The 24,934-nt window shown below is 38.9% G+C and overlaps 1 protein-coding gene across 1 annotated transcript in view; it reads left to right on the top strand.

Moving 5' to 3' along the window:
- Positions 1–21,026, top strand: part of ANO6 (anoctamin 6) — a 52,370-nt gene extending 31,344 nt beyond the window's left edge. The window contains exons 11-20 of the mRNA XM_085310667.1: positions 2,203–2,348; positions 3,702–3,779; positions 5,265–5,490; positions 6,373–6,542; positions 7,141–7,238; positions 8,821–8,951; positions 9,819–10,024; positions 15,374–15,573; positions 16,051–16,156; positions 17,110–21,026. Of these exons, the coding sequence (XP_085166793.1) occupies positions 2,203–2,348; positions 3,702–3,779; positions 5,265–5,490; positions 6,373–6,542; positions 7,141–7,238; positions 8,821–8,951; positions 9,819–10,024; positions 15,374–15,573; positions 16,051–16,156; positions 17,110–17,325 (1,577 nt within the window). The 3' untranslated portion in view covers positions 17,326–21,026. The remainder of the gene's footprint in view (positions 1–2,202; positions 2,349–3,701; positions 3,780–5,264; positions 5,491–6,372; positions 6,543–7,140; positions 7,239–8,820; positions 8,952–9,818; positions 10,025–15,373; positions 15,574–16,050; positions 16,157–17,109) is intronic.
- Positions 21,027–24,934: the final 3,908 nt, after the last annotated feature.

Below are 24,934 nucleotides of genomic sequence, written 5' to 3'. Positions count from 1 at the left end.
AATGACCCATGGTCCTGGTGCAATTTCAACTGTAATTTTCATCCAGCTCTAATACTTTTGTAGACCTACTCGTCCAAAATAATTTAAGGACTGTTAGACTTTTGGATAGTTTATCACATCCTTATCATCAATAAACTTTTTAATAATTGTAGATTTTGTACAATATTCCCTTCAGAAATCTCAAAGCATTATAAAACATCAGTGAATSTGTTCTCAGGAATTAACCCTGAATATAACCCTGTACATAGATCAGAGCCTCTGCCAGTTCTACCTTAATGGCATGGCTAAATTGGCAAAGCTCCTGAACAAGAGGTAGCTTCCACTTCATTTGCTGCCATCACTGGATCCCCTCCCCAGACAAGATCAATTAAACAAAGAAATGTTATCTAGCAGAGGCATTTATTTTGCTGTCTTTGATGATACAGCTTAAGAGGCGGAGCTACCTAGGCCATATCTCAGGGGCAGCGTTGAGTGATGTGCTGAAGGGAGCAATGCAGATTCCTATGTGAGATGGAATTAGCACTTGAATCTCCTGATTCTGGAACATCATTTGTTTCCACTGCTAAAAGAAATGTTTCAAATAAAAGGAGAATGTTAAATGCAACAGCATCTCCTTCTCTACTCTGAAAGATGCAATACAGCTGCAAGGTTGTTTTAGCTATCAGGAGAGATTTTCTGATGTGAGAGCTGCCCTTACATTATGTGCCCTTCTGCTGTTAGCACAGAAGCTATCACAGAAGGATGCCCTGCGCTTTAGGACTCTCCAAAGCATTTTGCAGCTGGAACAGATCATTATAATACTGTTTCCTGTGATTTGGGCAGAGGCCCCAACTAGCAGTTAGAGATTCATGGAAGAGCTTAATCTCCTTGCTCTGCAAGCAGAGGCAGATGTGATCCTTTGGCCTGCTCCTTAGAATGGTCTTTGTGCTTCCCAGCATGAAGCAGCAGAGAAATGCCTGTGAAAGAGACTCTGGAAGAACCAGGGGAGGAGGATTTCCTGAGGTTTTGCCTGTATGCAGATGCCAAGGTCACCTCACAGCCCAGTCCACAGAGTTTTCTGGTTTTTAAATGCTTTGGTTTGGGATTTATTGACCACACCTGATTCTGGAAATAACCTTTAGTATTTGGACTTGTAASTGCATGCCATCGATGTTCCATCATTCAGGATGAGGGGCTGAATTAATAAAAAAAAGAGTCACTTTTAGGGTCAATTACTCCCAKATGATGGGAGTGCAGTGAAGAGATACTTACTCCTCCTGGAGGCAATGCTGCAGAGTCACACCACTCAATCTACAGGGGCACTGTCTCCAGCAGTAAAGCATCCTAGTGGACTGGGGAATGTAATACTGACACCATGATCCTCAGCTCCTTTCAACTTTCTCAGGTGGGTCTTCKATTGCCTCTGCTGCCGGATCTACCTGTGTCATGTCTCAGGCCAAGCTACTGAGTTTGACTGAATTGATATCTATCCAACATCACTCAGGCATTCGTGTATGTGGTTCCCTCTTGCTCTCAGTTCTAGGAACACAGCTCAGGGAAACTGCTGGCCCAGCCCAGAAACCAGGGTTTCTTAGCCCCTGCACCTCATCATGGAAAAAGAGACAGTCCCTTCAGATTTATGCTACCAGAGGAGGAAGAACAGCTATGTTTAAGGAGCTCCACCTGAGCTAGCATCTTTTGCTCTAATAGTCTTGAAACTGATAATTTGTCCACAAAAAATTCAGGTTGAATGAACGTGAGTTTCTCCTGTGGTAATTCTCAACATACTGAGTTTCTCTTTCCTAGATGTTCTGCACTCTCCAGCATTTTGTCTTCACCCAACAAACTGCTTTCTTATGCATCCTATGATGAACTTTTTCAAAAAACAGTCTATAATGTAAAATCTAAACTGTTCATGTTCTGGCCTTATCCAGAGAATTAATCTTTTAYGTATTTTTTAGCATATGTCTACAAAATCATTTATCCCCAGATTTCTCYCATTAAAGCATGTACTATATCCAAAGCAATAATTAGGTAAACAAGTACATCCAGTTATTTTCTCCYCCATAAACACTTGGCACCATCCCACAAGCCAAAAAGGGTTTTATTCCATGTTGGTGGGAACTATATAGAAAACTGATAAGTCACATGTTATAGCCCAGGGGGTCAAGCAATGTCCGAGTGCTCAGATGATATTGCTGACTTTGTTTATCTTTTGGATAGTTACCTTGTTTTTGGAGTTTTGGAAGCGAAGGCAGGCAGAACTGGAGTATGAATGGGACACAGTTGAGTACTTAGAGCAGGAAGAACAAGTTCGCCCAGAATATGAAGCACAATGCACTCATGTTGTAATGAATGAAATCACACAGGTAAGGAATATTTTGATAACTGGTCATAGCTACTGTAATAGACATGTTTTGAAAGGATGCTATGAAAATGGTGAATCTGGAGCTGTTTAAATCAACAGTGCTTCAAAGAGAGCTGATCAGCTGGCCTGAAAATGCTGAACTCCTTGAGGCTCCTCTRGCATAAATGAGCAGAAGTTGGCATTGTAACTGACCCAGGAGACTAGCTCTACCTTACTGAATCCCCCAAGTARTGATGCTGTGTTACTTCCAGAGGCCAGGATCACAGAGCATGTGCTGCCTTTGTCTAAGAATACATCAGAAAAACAAGGTGGAATGGAGGAAAAGATGTTACATTATACATAATGTTGAGACTTTTTTTTTAACCGGGGCTATTTCTGTTTGAAAGATGTATAAATAGGTATTGTTGCCATGTGCRTGCGTGCGTGTGGATGCAATTACAATTAATAACAGCAAACTCACAGGTACAAAGATAATCCTCATTTCAATGAAATAAGATTCAAATTTATGAGGATCTTTGTTTAGATTTCTATTTATTATACATTTTTATGTAGCTTTAGCTTCTGTGGCTCACTCCAGCTCAGCTTAACTTTTTTATTATTCTATGTTAATGTGTCACTCTAGCATTTATCTGATCATTTGCATTGTATCCATATTCCGTCCACATGATACTAATGTTTGTTAGAGGGCTTTTGAAAAGTTTCAGAATTAACTGGCATAGCTGAAACTATCCTGTATCTTGTACTATAGAAATCCTGGTTCTATTTAAAAGCTTATGAAGCTGTGCTACTTTTAATATGTAAAGTCAAAGCTAGAAGGTTCCTTTCAGACAGTTCAAATAATGAAGAATGTGCTAAAATGTGAAGGCTTTGCTCTTCAGAGATAAAATTCAGTGATATTTTACAACACCGTATTGAGGAAGGCATTTTTCCTGAGAGATATGTCCCAAGGGGATAAACTGAGAAATGCAGAGGCCAGGTCCCAAAATTTCAATGCCTGCTCATTTTYGCTGAGGAGGTTTGAAAGCCAAGGATCTTGCATCCCGTGATTGGCCAAGAAGAATGGGYCCATTCAAAAGGACAATGCACCCTATCATAGCTGAAGTCAGTAAGAGATGAGGATGCTCAGCCTCTCTGGAAGAATTTTTGTCTTAGAATGGGCAGCAGAACTGACGCACTGAATCAGGAAAGACTTTTTTTGAAATCATGGGTCAGTGTGAGTTTCAGGGTGACAAAGCAGGAAAGGAAACAGAAGTAGGGGGCTGCTCTCAGTCTCATAAAATGTTACTTGGAGCACACAAAAAATATGAAAAAAAAGGTTGAATGTAGGCTTAATCTCTTTCAAAATCTTTTGCAGCAAGAAGAACACGTGCCATACACTGCCTGTGGAAAATGCATTCGTATGACTTTCTGTACAAGTGCAGTCTTATTCTGGGTAAAGTTCTTCTCTTAATCTTTCGTGTCATTAATTCAGTTCTTTAGGAAATGTCTAAAAAAACGTTCCTCCTAAACTTTACCARAGATAACAAAGGAATAGGTTTAGCTAGATTTCAATCTGATGCTTAATCCAAGCCCGTAAAATAGGCACCCACATGGACAAGGTAGTTGTAGTCACCAGATACTCATTAGGATATGCAAGAGAAACCCTAGTCAATAGAAAATATGTAACAAAATATTCTGTAGCTGCAGCTAGTGAGTGATGCTTGAAAATGTGGTCCATTGGCTTCTCCCTCATTATTTTAAGATAAATGCCTTTGGTTGTGGGGGGAGTAGGGAACAGCCTTTGTTTTACACAGTCTTCTCACTGCCAGTTTCTGTCCTACTTGTTCGAGCTGTTTGGTTCAAAATCATGTCTCACACTACTGATAGTCTTTCAGGTTTTTTGTTTCACTTAAAAGAGCAAAAGCTGGGAGCTCTTTAACCTTCCAGTGTTGCTGTTTTAATTTAAAACTAAAACTGAAGGAAGTCCAGTCATCCATGAAACAATATGTAACATGGTGAGCAGGCCCAAAGAGGCTGCCTTGAAAAGCTCTGCATTTTACTATGCGGCATGTTCTCCTACTCTGTAGCACAAATAGGAGCTGGAAAAGAACTCATCCTAGATAATAGGAGATGATGACAGAAATGAGCCCAGGAGGGGGTTCACACAGTTAACGCATCCGAAGCACAACAAAAATAATACTGTTTGGCTGCTGGACTTAAATAAGCAGAACTTCAGGCTAAAGGAAAGAGATTGGGTCTGGTTTTACCATTTATGTTACTGTACTCTCTTACTGTGCATAGGGTGTGGAGGGTGGAGGGTGGTGGAGTCAGGACAGTTGGGAGATAGTAAAAAAAAGAATCTTGGTTTTGAGGAATTTAATCTGAATAACAGCTAGACACTAGCAAGAAATAAAAACAGAAGCAGAGATGATAAGCAATATGCGATGCATGGAACATGATTACAGCTCTTGCAGATCACATGATTTGGCTTAAAATTTGCATGCTTCACTAAGGGGCCCATAGTCCGTGATATTATCATTTGAAAGAGAAGACAGCCCCTGTCATCACTGCAGACCTGCTAGTGCATTTGCCATCCTGCCAATTGCCCAGTGTCGAAGGAGGGAGATTCCTTCCTAACCCCTGGAACATCACATGCCTTGAGGCATAACACTTGATTACCTTTCTCATTTTAGMTAGCATAGCTGCAAACCTTGATATTAGTCATAAAACAGACTATCTCTTTTCTTTCCTAYGGATTGACTATGCTGCACAAAAAGTACTTTTATGGATTCTATCTTATTAGAGGATCCTCCTGCACTCATGYGATAGAATAAAAGGCACATTATCTGTTTGCTTTTGCCTATTGTGAAATGTATTTCAAACTTGCTGTCTTTCCCAGTGGTTCAACATTAACACATTTCTTATATTCTTTTGGCAGATTCTTTTGATTATTGCTTCAGTCATTGGAGTCATTGTCTACAGACTCTCAGTTTTCCTGGTGTTTTCTGCAACATTGTCACAGCACATTACTGGAACGCAAGCAATCCGCAAGTACCTGACTCCACAAACAGCTACTTCAGTAACTGCTTCAGTCATCAGCTTTATAATCATTATGATTCTGAATATCATCTATGAGAAAGTGGCAATCATGATTACTGACTTCGGTATGCCTCTGTTGTACCTCAAATAGAAACTTTATCTAAAATAATGAGAAAAATAGTATTTAGTATAGTATATAGTATAATAAGAACTCCAATAAATGAATAGCTGTACCACATACTTCAGAATTTTCCCACCAAATCATGCACTGCCATCTAGAACTTTTCAAATATCCATTTTCTCAGTACCGAAGAAATATGATATTCAGCTTTTTGCCTGAAAACTCCTTGTATAGCCAGCATGAAAGATCAATTGTTTACAATTTTGTGCTTGTGAAGCAGACAAAGCAAAGAGAATTACTGTAATAACCGAGCTTTATGATCAGTAACGCATAACAGATTCAATTACATTAGTTTTTGTTTATAGGGAGAATAGCTATTTTCTTGTAAATAAATGAAATAACGTCATTGTTCCAAAGCTAGATACCATCCTCTCGTTATTAAATAAATAAACACTCACAAATATTATTATTCTTTAGATCCAGGCCATCAACATTATAGTAGCTATTTTACTTCAGATGGGTAAAGTAGTGTGGTGTTTTACTATTGTTTCATTTTCATCAGTTCAAAGTGTTACATTTGCATCTTTCTTGAGTGTGCTGGATTTGGAAGATTTTTTTCCCTGAGTTATCAGAATTTCTGCTTGCTATTTTACTTTAGTGTCAAAGAACCAATTCTTTCCTTTTTATAACCCAGAATTTTAGAATTAGCATAATGGCTACAGTATACATGGAGATTGTGTGCAATCTAATTTATAATGCTCTCAATCATATTAAGGAATACAAGGCATACACATACTTTTCTGACTGAGATTCCAAAGCAGCTTATAGGTAGTAACCTACTTGTAGGTTGCAGTTTTACAAAAAAAAATTTTTTTATTAACTACAGAGCTTCCAAGGACACAGACTGATTACGAAAACAGTCTGACTACAAAGATGTTCTTATTCCAGTTTGTCAACTACTATTCGTCGTGCTTCTACATAGCCTTCTTTAAGGGTAAATTTGTAGGTTACCCTGGAAATCCAGTTTATTGGTTGGGAAAGTATCGCAATGAGGAGGTAAGAATGTATCCAAGTGTTTAAGCATCAGGAGGCATGAGTCCATGTCTTCTTCTGTAGTAACGAGGGTATAATAAGAATGTGTAACATAGTGCTACGTATTTCATGTAAGGGTTCAAAAAGTGACTGCYCCCCCCAGGCCACATGCATCTTATAGGAGTCCCTAATATAAATGGGATTTATACAAGACCAGTTGGATTAAGAAATGTGTTTTGTAGACCCAGACAATCTTACTTTCCTATGTCCCAGCCATCTCTAAGTAGCTAGAGAGGAATGGGAGAGCATCATTGACAACAGCTCTGGTCTTGCAAAGCCTCTGTGTTCTGCTGGTTATTCCTTGCATGATAACAGCACAGTACAAAGCTGCATGACTTTGCCTACTGTTTCATTCCTTCAGTGGTGTCCTGTCAACTTGAACAGCAATCATATATGGTCTGGAATTGGCTCTCATCTAATTTATGAAAAAGACTATAAATAGTCTTCTTGTATTGCTTAAAGAAATGTTATCATAATACATCAGGAATTCATTATTTTAAATGCTTCAGTCRTGCCTGAAAAGTTTTCCAACTTCCAATTTTCATATTCTCCCAACCTTTAGTGTGATCCAGGTGGATGTCTCCTTGAACTCACAACTCAGCTTGCCATCATTGTAGGAGGTAAAGCAATCTGGAATAACATCCAAGAAGTACTTCTTCCGTAAGTTCATATTATTAAGTGTTCTACCTTTTCATATTTAAAGGGTGAGATGCTGCTTTTACTTGCTATATGCAGGTATTAGGTCATTAATTCTGATAGCAGCATATTGCATTCCAAAAGAATAAGAATAGTTTTTCAGGGCCTTTTTAGACAATTTGGGTATCCTTAATCTGGTAATTCTGAGCTCGTGTCTCTGTCATTCCGTTGATTTTAATTCTAAATGGAAGTGTTTCCCTCCTCTACAAATCAAGTTCAATGTGTTTCAGGCTGGATACTTAAAACATGAGACAATAAAAAGTCTGAAAATGTTAAACTAAATACTGTTGCTTGATATTGACTTGAATGACTTGTTATACATTGGGCTTTTTAAAATCATGCATTATTTACTTATTTAACTCATTTTACAATCATATTGATATTCATAGTTCCTATATATTCCTTTTTAGTGATGCAGATCTCTGGAAGATCATGTTTTAATGTAAACAGTAAGGAAAGTATTAACAATGAATGCCCTCCATGTAACTTAGATGAAGATGCTAGCCAGTACTGTGTGTGCCTRCTCTGGTCTCTGGTGACTTGTTCTTTATTTTATGATAATCAGTGACTAGTTATCACTTGGAGTTGGAAACTCACAGTTGCTCACCCCTGCTGGATGCCATAGCATCACATTCCCTCAGCTGTGGTTCTTCTGAGCCCAAGAATTGTGCCCTTTGCTGCATGGTGATGCCACTTCAAGGTGTGACCCAAATACTGTACAACCTTGAGGCTATAGAGTGCTTGGCTGAGAYACGGGTTCCTCCACCCCCAAATACTCTGTATCTGCAGCTAGTTACAGGAGAGAACTGTGAAGCCATCCTTCTTTTCAACATCCATAAGSTGGGGAAGGCTTCCCAAGACTTGGCATGCTTTCGTCAGCCATAGACAACTGACTTCTCCCATTCTGTGTACAAGAAATATGGTCATCTAACTGGCATTCTGAATTCCCTTCTTGAGATGGCAAATAACATTTAGGTGCTGAAATGCGAAATATCACTTCCAGATCTGGTTTTTGACTGATCTGTCATTCTGCATATCTGCAACTACAAGTAGAAGTATTTGGTTTTGTCCCTCTTGATGGACATTTCTCCCCTTTGACTCTTTTTTTTTTCTATTTGAAAGTGGTCCTTTGATTGCTCAAAGTAGCTACACCCAATTCATCAATTTTCTTAAAATTCATTTTCARTTTTCTTAAATTCTCGTTCAAGCCTTTCAGATCAGGAGGAATTAATCTTTCTAACCACAGGCCTCCATTTGATTTGATTTGCTTGAACTTTTTATGTGGTTATTCATCTGCACAACATGAGAATAAATTACTGCCATTCCAATATGCTGTCCTTTTACACTCTTATTTATGGTTAAAAATAACTGCATTCAGGATAAAGCAACAGAAAATCATACTCATGTTTGAAGGACTTTTTCAGTAATTAGGAATTCGGAAGTCACTGTTCAAAACTATAACGGCACAAAACGCAAATTTTTCCATTTACTGAACTTTTGAGGTTATTTTACCAATGCTAATGGTCTTTTTCTCCCTGGCTGATAGTTGGATTAAGAATCTAATTGGAAGATATTGTGCAGCTGCTAGATCAGAAAAAATTGTTCCACGTTGGGAACATGACTACCACCTGCAGCCCATTGGAAAACTTGGATTGTTTTATGAGTACCTTGAAATGGGTAAGTAGCAGTTTAGTTCTGCTTAGTCTAGAACCTGTGCTAGATGCAAGTATGCTTTGAAGAAAATGTTCATACAAGCAATGCTTAATAAGCTTATAGACAGAGGAGACATGAATGTTTTAGCAATGTAAAGCAAGTTTTGAAAAGCCATTATARAGAGCTTTGCTAGTTAGTTTTACTAGCTTGTATTAAGCAACAAAGCTTCAATTCAATTTATAATTAAAAGACACAGCAAGYGATTGTACAAGGAGGTGCATTCTTGCTTGTTTTACCCCATCTTTTGAAAAATGTATCCAGAAGCCAGAACACTACCATCTTCTCTAATGCAACAGCAGATTTCTGTATCAGGCTAGTGGAGATTTACAATTACTTACTTGTTGCTGTTTTCTTGAGGGCTGRCAAAACTCAGTTTTGTCGCCACTAGCCATTCTGTAATAGAATTGTAAGCACACTTGTTSCAGCGCCTGAAAACAATAACATGATTCAGGCTTTCGAATGTAGCACTGAGATAATCATTAAATTTCCAAATCTAAATGATGAAAAAACATAAGAAAGAAATGGATGTTTAAATACTCAGAAGAGTTCCCTTTGATGAGTTCTGGCTTTTAACATTTTCCTCTTCCCTCCATCTGGCAGTTTTTTTCAGTCTTTTCTTTCTCAATACTTTTCACTGTCTTTCCAAATATTATTGTATTATGCTGCTCATAAGTCTTCACAACATAAATGGTCTGAAGGTAAGATTTGCTAGGAACTTAACCACTCATCTTTGTTGCCCTTTCGCATAGTTCAATATATATGTATTCCCATATATGCTTATCTCAGGTAAATTAAAACCTCATCAATGTATGTAACCTCTCCCTTTGACAGTTATACAGTTCGGATTTGTCACTCTGTTTGTGGCATCATTCCCACTGGCTCCTCTTYTGGCTCTTATTAACAATATGTTGGAAATCCGACTGGATGCTTGGAAGATGACAACCCAGTTCAGACGCATAGTTCCACAGAAGGCACAAGACATAGGAGCATGGCAGCCGATCATGCAAGGAATAGCCATTTTGGCTGTAGTTACTAATGTAAGTATTGTGTCAACAATTCTGAAARGTAAAATGCCTCCACTGCAAGTATTACATCCAAATGTGGGAATGCCGTGTGTATCAACGCATATCATGCCAAGGTGACTACAGGTGAAGCACTAAAACTATCCTTAATAAATTATGAGCTTCAGTCCCATAAGACTTTAGCCCCTGTGAATTAAGCTCTTCATTACTTCTCCGATGTTTTGGAAACAGAACATAGTTACTGTCTAAAATATTACATCTAATTAGAAGAAATGCTGTTTAGAGTTACTAGAGTTTTCAGAAAAATCTATGTTACAAATGAAGACTAARGAGMATCTTTCCTAAAATTATAGAGCATAATACAGAGATATTTTTGGAGAGTCTACAAGTAAATGCATGATTTTTTTTWAAAAAAATGTTGTAATTAAATTGTTAAGGATGGTTGTTTCTAATTCTTACAATTATTATGGTCATGTCTTCTTAGTTAAGTTTGGCTTTAAGCAATTTTGCATTTAAAGTAGCAGTTCAATTTCTTTCCTTTATATTAAAAAATATAATATATACTYAAAATTACAGCACCTACCTTTTGGTAGGTGGAACAGAATGAATTTTTTTCTGAGAATTTTCAAATGAATCCATTATTTAGTTGGTGCTAAACTTAATTTTAAAATGAATTATTTAAAATATTTAGAAAACCTTTTTTTCTCATGGATATAGTCGTAGTGAAATTCAGACATTTCAAATTTCCCATATAATTAAGTCRCCAAAATCTAACACAGAGGTTGCATTTTGGGGGGAAATAGTACTATTGGATTTTACTACTGTAAATTTCTTGATTGCTTATTCTTATGTAGCAGCTAATATATATTATCTTTCAAGAGTTTCCACTGCTTCCCTTTCTTAAAAGAGCAGTGACCGCTGTTCTCCTCTGCAGTAACAGTAAAGCCTGCCCATACTTAATGTGCCCTTTTCAACACTGTCACCATTTTTGCTGTTATCACTGAGTTTAGGAACTCATTTTGACACAGTAAAAGATAGTCACTTCTTCCAAAAGCTACTCCTTGCAGTAGCAGTACCATATTGTGCTCACTTAGGAGTTCCTGGTGAAACCAGTTAAGTCAGAAGATGGGGTTCATCTTAGCCTAAATTTTCACAGGAATCTGGCYGTTTTGAGAATGATGGAATTGGCTAAGAGACAGAACTGAGCATTCAACTACAGTTAATAACCTGCTAGTTAGGAGACTTATTTCAAGTAAAGGAGCCATTCAAATTCAAACCAGGACATGAGCTTACATTCCTGTATCTCAGATACCTTCTATAATCACTAAATGCTTGGCTGGTCTGGAGTCTCAACTACAGTATTTCTGATTTTCAGAAGTAATGAAACAGATACGTATACCCTTTTTTYCCCCACACCCAGATGAGTTTTCCTGCATATTGCTCTCTCTTTTATTTTCTGTTCTGAAAAGTCTTTGTTTTGCCTTTGGAAGGGTAGGAATACTTTCAAAGAACAGAATGATGAGATTCCATGACCTGACTGGCTGTTGAGCTGCCGTCTTCTCAGTGGCTTGATTTTGTTACTATTGAGGTTGGGCTGGTGACCATATTGAAATGAGTCCAGAGTGGATTTCATTGAAGAAGAATAGTTTATATGTTAGTCTCTGCTATCGATATGTTTTCAGGTATTCGGTGGCCTCCCGAAATGGCCATTATTCTTTTTCAGAATTTTATTTCACATTATATCTGTTCAATAGCTATGGTAAATATGGATGGCCTGTAAAGAGGGGATTTGGGCGAACATAAAGGCAGAGAAGTAAGCRGAGGGAGAAATGTCAAAAGAAAAAAGGGAACTTGGGGAATGAAATTATGCAAGAGAATCTGGGAGGCAGACAACAACCTAGAGCATGTGCTCTAGCTGTTTTTGCACTGCTCTGCTGAGGCAAATCGGTCATAAATTCAGCTGTTTCACGAGCATGTGGAAAAGCCAAGGCCTACTAGTAAATCTGGTGTTAAACTTTGAAATAAAATGATGCAATTTTGGTAACACATCTTCAGATTGTTAGAAATATCAGATGACAACAGACATATTCTTTGGCTTTTTTGTTTTAGTGCGTGCATAAAAAATTGTTGATGATAACTGTCCCTGCAAATTAGCAGATAGAGCAAATTCACAGTATTGTGGGAGGGAATTTGTGTCTCAGGTGGAAGGTATTTGTGTCTCTGCTTTCAATTCTACAGAAAAATGACCCAACAGTAGTTTCAGATATCTGTCACTATCAGTTGACAGCCCAGTTGAGRCTAATCAGAGATTTACAACTTTAAGAAGCTTAATTGACTCCAAATTCATATTCCTCCCTATGTAATTACGTACTTACACCCCTCAAGTGACATTGCTGAACACATGGAGTCCATGATGTGGAAAAGTAGATTTACATCTTGGTTTTACTCTCTCCTTGTCCTCCTTGACAGGAACTGCTTCTCCATGTTTTTATGACTGTTAAGAGCAGGCATGTTTCTTCTAGTGTAGCCCTGTTTGGAGAGCTCGCATACTAAGTAGAGTTAATCTTAGTATAAATGCCTTAGACTTGATGATTGATTTTTTTCTTAGTACTCAGAAACTGTGTCTRTTCTTTTCTATGTGACTGTTACAGCTGATTAGCAATTACACTTTTGTATACTGTATCCTCTTCACCTTCATATATTATCTTTGAACACCTACTAGGTTGCTAGTAACTTTTGCATAAAGCTATCAGTTCTGAGACTTGCTGCTTAGGCACTGGACCTGCTATTGCATGATACCAGTATATCAGATATCTGTTGTTGACTTGAAGACTGATTTTAATTTATTAGAGTATAAATGGAAAACTRTGCTAAGTGTAGGTTAGGAAGGAGAGAATACTCTTTATTTGTTTGCACTTTTCCAGTGCAATATTCTAAAATTCAGCCCACAATTCAGGAGGAAAAAAAGCTTTTCTTTTGAGCGGATGCTGTAGAATCAGCTTTCTTATTTCTGCCCTTGTAGCTCTTTGGGAAACATCTGGAGATCATTCCGAAAGAGGGAGAGAAGGAGACAGAGTTCAGATTTATGATTATGAGAGACCTGGGGCCTTGCAAAAAATTCAGTAAGAACAACCAATAAGTTGTGTAAATACTGTATTCCAATGTCTTTTTAAAAATGATACATAGAAAAAGAGGCAAATTCATTTGGTCTGAAGGGAGACCAATGATTTTTTTTTTTTTTTTTGCCTTACTGTTTAGTTGCTATTAGGTCATCTGTGATCTGCCTGGATGCAAACCTTATGGGCTAATGAACAGTAGGAAATTATACTTAACTAAAACTTTTTTTCTTTTACTTAAGTTAAAAATAGAGTAATTTAGGTGTGACATATTTTCCCTGCAACTACAAGACACAGTAATATCATATATTTCTTGTCAGCCAAAACCACCTACTCCACATGTAAATATAAGCAACACATACTTTTGACTTCATTGCACACTAGTGTGTAATGCTTAAAAACAGTTTTTAAAAGTGCATGCCACCTACATTTGATTTAATACGGAGTACACAACAAAAAAATCCTTTTTTATGTACTTACTTACCCATGAAAATTTTAAGCAAGTTTATTGTAGTCTTAGACTGCCTCCCTTTTCTTTCTCACTAGCGAAATTAATGTTCTCTCAACTGAACTGAAACCTAACAGTCTTCTGGGGAGCCAAAGGCAGATTTTAGACCACAATCGCATGCTTCAGTAGTGTTTCTGCAACTTCTGTCTTATGTTAACTAGAGTTTTGCTTGTCAGGTGTTCAAAGTAAGCCAGCTTGAAAGGTAAGACRTTGTTCAACATTTGGTAGCAGTGCTACTTGAGGTGGAATAGGTCTTGCCCCCTTTTCAACATCTTCCATCTCTTCCCCTTTTCTCCTTGCTGCTGTCTCTTGGTCTGTACTGGCACAAGCGCTTTTACAAGCACGTGGTGAACCAGACAGGAGAGGGATCCAGCTGAGTTTCCCAGCCAGATCAGTGCTGTGATCTGATCCCCTACACAGCTACCTGAACACTTGAGCCAGCACGGGGCATAAGTGTTCTACTAGGGGAAGAAGACAGGAGGGATGGTGGCTGTTTAAGCTGGCACTGCCACCAAAGTGTTTTTTGGGGAACAATCAAGAGATGTCTGCAGATTTCTTCCCCCTTTATCCTGCCTTCTCTCCCCTTTTTTATAGCCATTACAAATACCTCTTCAAGTTGGGGCTTTCCTTCTAGAAATCCTGCACCAATGTGAATGATTTTTGCCTCATCCCGTAAAAATAGAGAAATATAGCCTGCAGCAAGTGCAGACTGGCATGAATGGGAATAAAATACAGATACACACGAGCTCTTAAGTTCTTCTAATTCCCGTTGMTGATTACTGATTCTTAACTTTGCCTCTTCCTCTGTCACACACCTTTCCTATGGCTTCTGCTTTCTTCCCTGTAATCCCATTAGCTTCCAACTTCACACTCTTCCATTTCTCTGCCTTGGTTAAGGAGTGTATTGGATTAAACATAATTAACCTGTCTTCTAGAATAGGATGTTTTGGGCAGTTCATGAGTTTAAAAAAGAGTTCTTAGGGTAAACTCACAGACCAGATTTCCCAACTAGTTTGTGACAGGCAGACTGAATAGGACAGGGACTCTCTTGGGAGCAAGATAATAACAAGTGGTCATGTCATATGTAAAACAGGACTATGCACCTATTACTGAGATAGAAAATTTTTATTGGCATCAAGAACAGTTTCTACATATACTGATACGGAAACTTATGAGGCAGCACCTGCTAAGACAAATTTGGGCTGGCTATCACTTCAGAAAGAGTGAGATGTTTCTAGGGTCAGAGATGGATCAACTATTTAAATAATTTATCTTATTCATTTGCTCAAACTTTAGGATTCTGGGTAAGATTTAGTTCACTATTACTCTTCTGTCATTTTCTGTAAGATTCATCAGACAGGATTTCCCTAAGTATACCACAGCACATCTAATAGGCAACATGTTTGCTGAAGGTTACCTTACAGGAGTGTCAGGTGAGTTGGTTACTGACCTGCATGGAATGTTCATGAGGAAAAAAGTGTATTATAGTAGAACTTTTTAAAGCATGCAGTATAGCTAGTGTAATTTAAAAACTATACAAAGTGCACATTTCAAAAAGATTGTTTTATGCCTGTGACTGCATGCTCATTTACAGACAGATTCACTGACTAGAAAAGCATGTATTTTCTTTTTTTAGCTCAGTGTGGCTAATTTTGAAATATTAAACGTGGWAAAGCTATGCATATTAAGGCTTACCTCTTAAATGCTACTCTGCTTTTGTCTTCTTTTTCTGAAATGCAGGCCATGATAATTGCTTTTACATCTGACATGATTCCTCGTCTGGTTTATTACTGGTCCTTTTCAGTCCCTCCTTATGGGAATCACAGCACTTACACAATGAAAGGCTATATAAACAATACACTCTCTGTCTTCAATATATCAGACTTCAAAAATGAAAGCAAGCCATCTCCTCCTTGGTTGGGGAACCAAACAACATGCAGGCAAGTGTCAAATAACCATTCTTTTCCAATGACAAGAGCGGTAAATACCATTCAGTACTATCTAAATAACCCAATTCTGTTAAAATATCCGKTAAGAAATGTTAAAACACAGTAAAAGGCAGAATAATTTGAATAGTAGAATTGAATAGCAGTCTGTACCATAAATCTATGTTAGTCAGAAAATATTTATGTCATTTTATTTTCACTGTAATTGATACAGTTTTCAAAAAAACTCTCTAAAAGTGATTTAATCCATTATTAACACAGTGGCAATAAAAGGCATTTCAGCCAAATATAGCTCATTCTGCAGATAGAAAGTTTACCCTTACCTTACCCTTACCCTTTAGCTGTAGTTATATGCAGCTAAGTGTTCCAAGATGCGTTAAGCAGGGACATATCTTGCTCCATCCTCTGGTCATAGTGCATTACTGCAGAGATTCCCAAAAGTAGTTCCTGACTTTCCTACATTGTCTTCAGRTACCGTGATTTCCGCTACCCTCCTGGTCACCAGCATCAGTATGAGCATAACATATATTACTGGCATGTCATTGCAGCCAAGCTGGCTTTCATCATTGTCATGGAGGTAAGTGCATGGAGTTTTCAGCTTTAGTTAATTAGATTCCTCTTCATTCAGAAACTCCTTCAAAGACATTCTGTCCAGGAGACCTATCAGAGCTTTTAGTTGGCAATATCAGCTAGCATAGATAGGATCTTAGGAGGTGTAAGTTAAGTGTAACATTATTAGAAAAAAAAAAGAAGTCTATGTAAAGTCATGACATCAGCTGAGGGTTGCCTCACATTTGCAATTTTTTTCTCAAGAACTGTAAAATGATTTTGAGTACCAAAAATATTTTTATATATTCTTAGAGGAAGTTTTTGCACATGCTCATGAATACACATACATAATGCATGTGCAATGACAGAGTGAACTGTGTAAAGACAGTCACCAAGAGAGGTGAGTCTTTAGATGAGCCAGCTCTGGTTAAAAAGCAATTGCTCCCTTCTGTGCAGCTGGAATCTGAGCTTATAGAAAGATGGGAGTCAGTTCAAGATCAAGGGAAAAGAATACTAGGTAAAATACTGAATTATAAAATATATTCAGGGCCTTRTCCAGAGGCTACCAAAGTCATCAGAAACACGTAAATTTTTAGAGCAGAATTCTGATAGTAAAGAATGCTTATAGTCCCAGAGTCATTTGAACAAACCTGAAAAGGTTTTAAAAGAAGCTGTCGTCATGTATTTCCATAATATGAGGGAAAAGGAAAACACTGAGTACTAGGGTTCCCCCAAAGCAAGCAGAGAAAACAATGTTAAAATCAGGATTAGAAAATCAGAAATTTTTGCATATTGGTCTATTCTGCACTATTAATTCTTGTGATTTTTCTATTCATTAGTCATTTCTGCTTTTTAGTAGCTAGATACTGGTACTGGACTTAGAGTCTTAAGAGATAATGTGACATTTCATCTATAATGATAATAATAATAATAATGGACTATTCAGCCTGACTGACATTTTTTCATTTTCACCTTCCCCAGCATGTCATATACTTTGTGAAGTTTATAATTTCATATGCAATACCGGATATATCACAAAAGACCAAGAGCAAGGTCAAACGAGAGAAATACCTAACGCAGAAACTCTTGCATGAAAATGATCTCAAAGTTGTGAAAAAAACCATGGGGAAAATAGCTGACAAAATTTTCAAAGGAAAATTTCAAATAGATAGCCCTTTCCGACCTAAAGCTGAATAAGTACTTTTTTATATGAAATAACAGTATTTAGCCAGCTTATACCTATCCACACATTACCAACAGCTAATCAAACACTTTGGATTAATATCCATTACTAAACACTATTTCTTGCAACTATCCCCTGCACATTTCCCTATTTCCATTGGCAAATGCAGCCACTGAGACTCAGTGAAGAATTTTCTTTTTTTGAAAAAACAGCTTTAATATGACATCCTTTTCTAACATGTGAGGATAAATATTATTTATCATCTTGAGAAGATGCAGATTAATTCTGATACACATAGAGTACTTTCCACGTCAATTAAGGATTGGCCATTTGATCTGTTGTAGAACTTGACTAAAACTTTAAGAACCAGAATCGTTTTCTGTAAGACTAACATCACTTCCTGTGAAGGAGTTTTGATCACACGATAAAGCAAACACCTCAAGTATAAAATGAAGAGGAAAAGCCATAATATGAAGGAAAATACAACTCAAAACCATGTTGCTAAGCTATTACAATTGATATGCTAAGCGCTGTTGTGTGCTGCACTGAATTAGATATGCAGACTGGAACTTAAATAAGATATTTCAATTAATCATGGACTTGGATCCTAAGAAGCAGCAAGACTGGAAGCCCATCCTGTTCATCAATCTCTATATAAACAGGAGAATTGCCTCTGAAATCAATRCATACAAACTGACTTCATAGCACTCTGAGCAAGCAGAAAATCAAGTATTTTGTCTTTCCCTAGTCAATGTACTTTCATTAGTTCACGTGACCATTCTGTTCCGAACGAATGTAGTCTTGAAGGTCTCTGATCTGTAACAGTGGTAAGTGTTAAAATTCTTTCCATGTACTAAATCAATATTTGTAGAGGGCTCTCTTTTGCATTTCTCCCACACCAGAAGCACTGTTCACTTCCCAGGTAGATTTTCAATGTGCAAAGAATGTGCAGCTGGACCTGTTGTGATACAGTGGTGTACGCTGAATTGAATTTGGGCATGACCACAAATCTATTGAAACTTCAGATTGGAATAAACAAATTACTTAACATGCCTTAACTGTGTCATGAAACTGTAAATAACTGAGAGGATGTTAGAGACGTGGATAAATTTACTAGAGCCATCAGTCATCTCCTTGATGATTTTGTTCATTACAAAGTGAGTATGTATGTAGAGCTCTACTTTGAGTCTGCATCAATGATCTTCCAGATTATTAACTTGCTTTGTCTTTCAATGGTTATAATGGACCAATTCCTACAAATCCTGAAAACAAAAATCGTGTTAAAAAAAGCAAAAGTATGTCTGTATTCTGTAAACCTGGTGATTACTGTTGGTTTTGTAATTTTGTACTCTTAATTCATATACAGAATTGTTAGGCAGATTATTCATGCAGCTATTTACGTATTATGAAGTTTGTAGAAACTAAGTAGCATTGATAAGATGTACTTTTTTTCCATTAGTAATCAGAAAGAATCAAACATTTGACTTTTTTAAAAAAGTTCAAAATAATGCTGTGTACCACAAGCCTGTCCTTTGAAATGACGTTCAAGCCTGAATAGGTAGCATATGGCATGAGTTCTCTTTGTATTCATGATACACCAGCTTTCATTCAGCAAAACTTCACAAAATGATTACATGGAATAACATGAGAGGTACAAAAATGAAGCTAAAGCTGGAAGATGGAAAAAAAAAGGAGACTCAAAGGCTCAGGAGAACACTTGCATTAGAGACAGAATGAAAAGCGGGATAGACTGTAACTATAAGTGATTGTCAACTAGAGCAGTGCCAGAACCAGCACTTCTTTTCACAGGAAATTCTACTCTCTGCCATTTGTTTCGGTTTCCAGTCAGAATCATAACAAGTCTTTAAAATTCCCAAGAATCAAATATAAATTTGGCAGATAGTTAGACAAACACTCCTAGCTTTCTAAACAAGACATAATTTCTTATCAAATATATCACCTCAGTACTGACTTGACCTTTTCAGAACAAAATACCAAACTTCTTTTTAAAACAAAATCTTGTCCAAAAGACCATCTCATGGAACAATTAATTTAAGTAGTCAAGATTTTCTTGTGCAAAATGAGTTCTATTAGAAACTCCAATCAGCTCCATGCAAACTTGGGGCTTTTGATTTTAGCATTGTACTGCCACTTCTCCTGTTGCAGTAGTACTCAGCTAGGAGATTTCATTTTCCTATCAGTGATCACAATGCCAAAGTGCCTTACACATCCTTTCAGGTGCAGTGTTAAAAGGCTGGGGCAGGCAAGGAGGTGTATTGTGATAAAGGCAAAAAAAACCCACCAAAACCAGCAACAGCACGGAATGGACCATCTCAGGTAATTCTTTGGTCTTAAAGAAAGACTAAGTGCCCTCTTTGGCAAATAAAGAGACTGGGAAACAAAGGAATTAAGTGCCTTGCTTGGGGTCACKCTGTGAACAGTAACAAAGCTTAAGACTGATTTTAAGGAGTGTCTGATTTTCTGTACCTTTTTGGTTCCTGCAGCCTCTCTGTCTCTTTCTATGTCAGTTGACAGCATGTCCTGAAGAGGGTGTTGGTCATCAGAAAACATATTCTTAGCTTTAAAAGATTGTTTTTTAAAAAAAATCATTACATCACTAAAGCATGAATTTGTCTGAACTGGGATCCTCCTGTAATAAAATCCCAATCACCTTTAGGTTTATGTCTACATTAGCATTTTTGTTCAGATCGAGAGTGTGTTTTTAAAATAGTCTTCCACTATCACAGCCTGGTCTCAGAGCACAAAAACACATTCGTTTTAGCTGAAACTAAACCAGAAGCTATATTTTAGATGTGCACGTAATTGTCTTCAACAGCCAACAGGCATTTAGTCCACAGGTCTAAACCAGAGCTAGTCTGAAGAGAGCAGTGAGTACTGGGTGGGCATCAGCTCCATCGACTTCTTGCTCTAGTGATTTGATTCTAATGTGCAATGCTACTTGCTAATGTAGCTGTAACCTTTAATTTCAGAAAGCATTATATCACACAGCACGGTTCTGAATGARAGAGAAAAGAGCAAAACTACCAGAGTGCCTAGTGACTGCAATTTTAGCGGTTTGATGTCTTAAGCTGTGCAATTTATGTAGCTCTACCTCCAGCTGCTAAGATGTGAGCTGCCTGTACACAGTGAGTTCTCCTCAGGTTCATCACGATAAAATGCTTTGGGGCAGAAGCCAGCATAAGAGTATTTGTAACTTTTTTTGGAAACTRGGTCACTTTAAGAAAATTTGAAGATCTGCCTGAAGGGAAAATTAACATTTGCTTGAAACTATGAGTCAGTTTTACATGTTTTAGACTTTACATGTGGGCCAAACATGTATGTGTATTTGTCTGTTGAAGTMAGCTAGTGACTGTTTCACTGCCTTAGAGTAAAATAAGAGCAACGTAAATTGCACAACATTGCCCCTGTTTTAAATTCTATGTATGTTGATAAAAATCAGAGTGTAAGAATGTATAGTTCGTATTTTCTTCTAAGAATGTTTGCTATTAATTTCAAATTAAATTTTTTATATTTATTGCCATTAAATAAAGTTTATTTTAAAATAATAATACATTTGATGTTGATTAGCATTGTTTGTTTTTAGATGAACAATACTGCTGCTGCCAAATGCCACATTTAAATTCTTGTAACATCAGTACTAATTTCCATATTCTTTTTCAATTTTTTGCCATTAAACTGTATTATTGCTACTCAATTTATCTCCTCTTCTGTTTTTTTTCTGCATCCTCTAGATGGAAGTCATTCCTTTCAACATCAAATTAATGACAAAGGCAGGAGGGACCATTACRTTCTCCTACAAATAAACAGTTTAGTTTTTTATACCCTTCCACACCTATCGTGATAAGGCATGCATTATGTTTCAGTTGTGATCTGTTTCTTCATCTGGATCCAGTCTGAAAGATACTCCCACCTCCTGGCAGTCCAGCTTTTGTGTTCTTTCTCAAGGGATGCAGCCCAAGCAGCAAGCACGTATTGCAGCACAGTATGCTTGTCCCCCACTGGGGAGGTTAAGAGCTTCACTTTGACTTAACAGAAGTGACTGGCAGAATGCAACTAAATCTTATTTTCAAATCACTCTGTCTGTCTTGTCCTATTATCCATCCATCCAGTCATCAATTCTCTCCTACTCTTACTCTCACTCTTCCTTTCTACTTTGAGGAATCCCCTTTCCAAGGCTTAGAGAACAGTGAGGTTTGAAAGCAATTTTAAACAGAGGCCTTCTTTGTGTTGGCTTTATTCCTTTGGGATTCCCAAGACTTGTTTTAAGCGTAACTCTGGTAGTTTTACCAGAAGACAGATAATGTTACCACTTCCTCTATGATGTTTTCCGCTGACCTAGGTCTATGTGTCATAAAAGTGCCCATATCTAATCTATACTACTGCTTTTGCAGAGGCACTTCCCACAGTGGCACACACRCATTGATTTGGCTTTAGCTGGAGTGAGGACAACTGCAACTTCATGATGATGATGGGAGCTGTTTTCCTCCCATCCAAGTAGGAGGATATAGTACTATCACAGGCCATATCTCCATCAAGAAGGGTGTAGTTTTAAATCCCTACTGATATCTCTAAAACCTCTCATAGAACAAGTTTTAATATTTTGCTACTTAATATACAAATAACCAAAGTAGCATATTTCTTATTTTGTTGTTGCCTGCTTATTTTTTATTCTTTCTGCCAAAGTGGAAGAATTGCTCTTCTTTATGTGCCACATCAAACAAGCTATATTGTGTTGCCTCTGGTACATCCTACCCATTCATTTCACTCTGCTTGTTCAGCAAAGGTGTCCCCTAAGAGAGTTTCACCATTTATCCCAGGTCTGGCTTTTTCTCTGCCCAGGTATTGGTTCCAATCCAGTAAATAAGCTGGCATTTCCAACACAGGGAAGCAGGGCTGGGGGCTGCAAGCTTTACTTTTATTTGCATTTGTATGGACCTCAACCATGGATAAGTAACAGGTATACAAAGCATTGAAAAGATAGGTATGCAGTCAGTCCCAGATAACCTTAACTTCCACATGCTTAGGGGCAATATTTGACTCATGAGAAAATAATATATCTTAATAGCCTGCTAATTGTACTGCGGTCTTTCCAGGAAAGTTGAAGAAATAGGATTTTATTTACAAGCTGGAAGTGTATCACAACAAGAGTCTTTTAAAGTTTTTCTGCAACATTTATTACATTATCTGACACAATTATCCTTTAAAAGCAATGCTGATCTCCARTATTAACATTGAATTTTATCAGTCRGCAATGATGCAAAGAAATTAAATCACTTATCTTGTTTTTTGAACCTATTCATTAATTTTCTWATTATTCCAAGCAGTCCTAGCTCTGTAACAATATAGGGTTACACAAGCGTATGGGTGAACACATATCGTTACCATCCTTYAAAAGCACATGCACACACACACGCGCGTCTCACAACGCAAGRTGCTCTTTTCCAGTAAAGAAGAAAGTCTTCCATCCAGTTGTATCAAGATGCATTTCTCTATATAAAGACAGGATATGGGAATCTCCTAAATGCAAGARAAAGCAAACAACACGCAGACCCTGGACAGTATCTCCCCGAGTCCACAGTGCAGCAAGCGTGGRCCAGGCCGCCAGAAAAGCGAGAGTTCAGAGGAAAAAAAAATACTGAAAAGGAAACCAAACTCAGATTCCTAAACTGTACAAGCTGAAGGAACTTGCAATCAGCTGTGATAACTGTGAATACAGTATTTTATTTTCAGCGTGCCCAGTCAGCACCCTTGTAAGCCTCTCGCTTCGTGGCTCCTGGGTGGACGCGGCCACCGCGAACAGGCGCCACTGCTGCCTTGGCCACCCCCGACTCCCACGCTGCCTCCCCGTTCTCCGGCGCCCGGTTCAGCTCCTGTTACAGCCGCCGTCTGCTCCTTCACACAGTCGTTTTTGAAACCAGTCCGGCTGCTCCGAGCGAACAGAATTACTCTTAAGCGCCCACAACCAAGACACTGCAAGATCTTTGTTTGCTTTTACCCCRTTCTCCACCAGAAGCTGGAAAGCCAGGGACAAGCCAGGGGACAGCGGCTCCCTTCGCGTAATGGCGCTGAAACCTTCCTACCGCGTCTGCTGTTAATTAGCATCGACTCACGGAGGGCTGGGCGAGGCGACCGCCGCTTCGCCCCTCGCGGGGCGCGGGGCTTCTTCCGCGCCGGCCRGTCCACCTGTTGCAGCTCGCAGCAGTTCTCCTTTAGCGACCCCTCGGCGCGGGCACGCGGTGAAGCACGTTGCATAACGTACCRCTGCTTCCACACGCCACCACAAATAAATAAATAAATTTAATTAAATTAAAGCTTTAACCGGGGGGCATAAATCTAAAAAAGAACCTGAACAGATCTCCTTCCATGCCGGTCTGCTCCCATATTTTTTCCCCAGTGGTCTACAAGAGGAAAAAGGTTTTGCAGCCCCCCCAAGAAGAGCCATTCAGAAATCCTTTCTTACCGCGCAGCCAAAGCAATGACGGCCCAGCAGAGCAAACACCTTGTCGAAGACCCTCAGTGCTGCAGGACTTGGGCTCTCCTTGGGGCTTGAGACCAAGCAATGGAAACAGGTTTTGCTCCCGAGCGGAGGACAAGGGCTGAGCTGGCTCCGCGACGGCCCTCAGCAGCCCCAGAGCCACCGAAGCTGCGCGCCGCTCGCTGSAGGATCACCCTTACGTCCCGTTTCAGCCTTAAACGAATTGCCAAATTATTGGATAAGGCGATAYCGCAGCAAACCAGATACCAGACTTCACACTGCTGTACGTTTAGGATGTTGCGCAGCTGAAAATCAGTGGCACGTAAAGTGCAACCCACCTCTCAAATTCTTCCAAGCAACGGGGGCGACGCAGGCGCAGACGTGCCGTAGAGCTGCAGCCCAGAGTTTAAAGCGAGCTGAGCCCCCGCGCACCCCCTCCATCAGGCCCGGCGGGAAGCAAGCGGGAAACCACGCGCTTTTTTTAACCTCCTCAGTTTTATCCAGGATCACTGAGCCCAGCCGGCTCCTCACCGGCCAGGCCGTTCCCTCTGCAGCACAGTGTGGTGGGGGCCCGGCCGAGCCATCGCCACCCTCCCRCGGGACCCCCCGCGTGGCCCCTGCTTTGCCTGTGAAATTATTAAAGCGGTCAATTTATCAGTATTGGATTTAATGGAGCTTAGATTAAACACTACGTTTATCGTTGAGCGAGAGCTGGAGCCGAGCCACGTTAGCAGTGCTCACAAGGTTGTCCTCCTTCCCCCCTGCAAGCAGCCAGCCCAGGCACAGCGCTCCCTTTTTTCAGGTTTCCCTTTACAGTCCGAGCTAAATTCTCCAGAAGAGACAAGTTCRCTAAAAATTTAAATAGACTTTTTTTAGTAAAGAAAGAAAATCTTGCAATAACTAGGCAGGGCATTCCCCGTGGTTCTCTTTCCGTTTTTGTTACGGTAGTTCCCAGCCATGGAGGTCAGCGGCTGCTCCTAAAGGATGATTCCTGTGCCGGAGGGCAAGGGATGGTGTGTGGACCCAGACGAGAGAGAGMCGTCAGCACGACAGGCGATGGGCTCTCCTGCATCCATCGTCTCCACCCAGGAAAGCTGGATAAGCACAACCGAAAGCTCACTTTGACC

Source organism: Rhea americana, unplaced genomic scaffold (assembly GCF_003343005.1).
Source record: "Rhea americana isolate MKP2758 unplaced genomic scaffold, rheAme1 scaffold_322, whole genome shotgun sequence".
NCBI classification, from domain to species: domain Eukaryota; kingdom Metazoa; phylum Chordata; class Aves; order Rheiformes; family Rheidae; genus Rhea; species Rhea americana.
The sequence above is the reverse complement of the archived record's forward strand: the minus strand, read 5'-3'. Positions and strand labels throughout refer to the sequence as shown.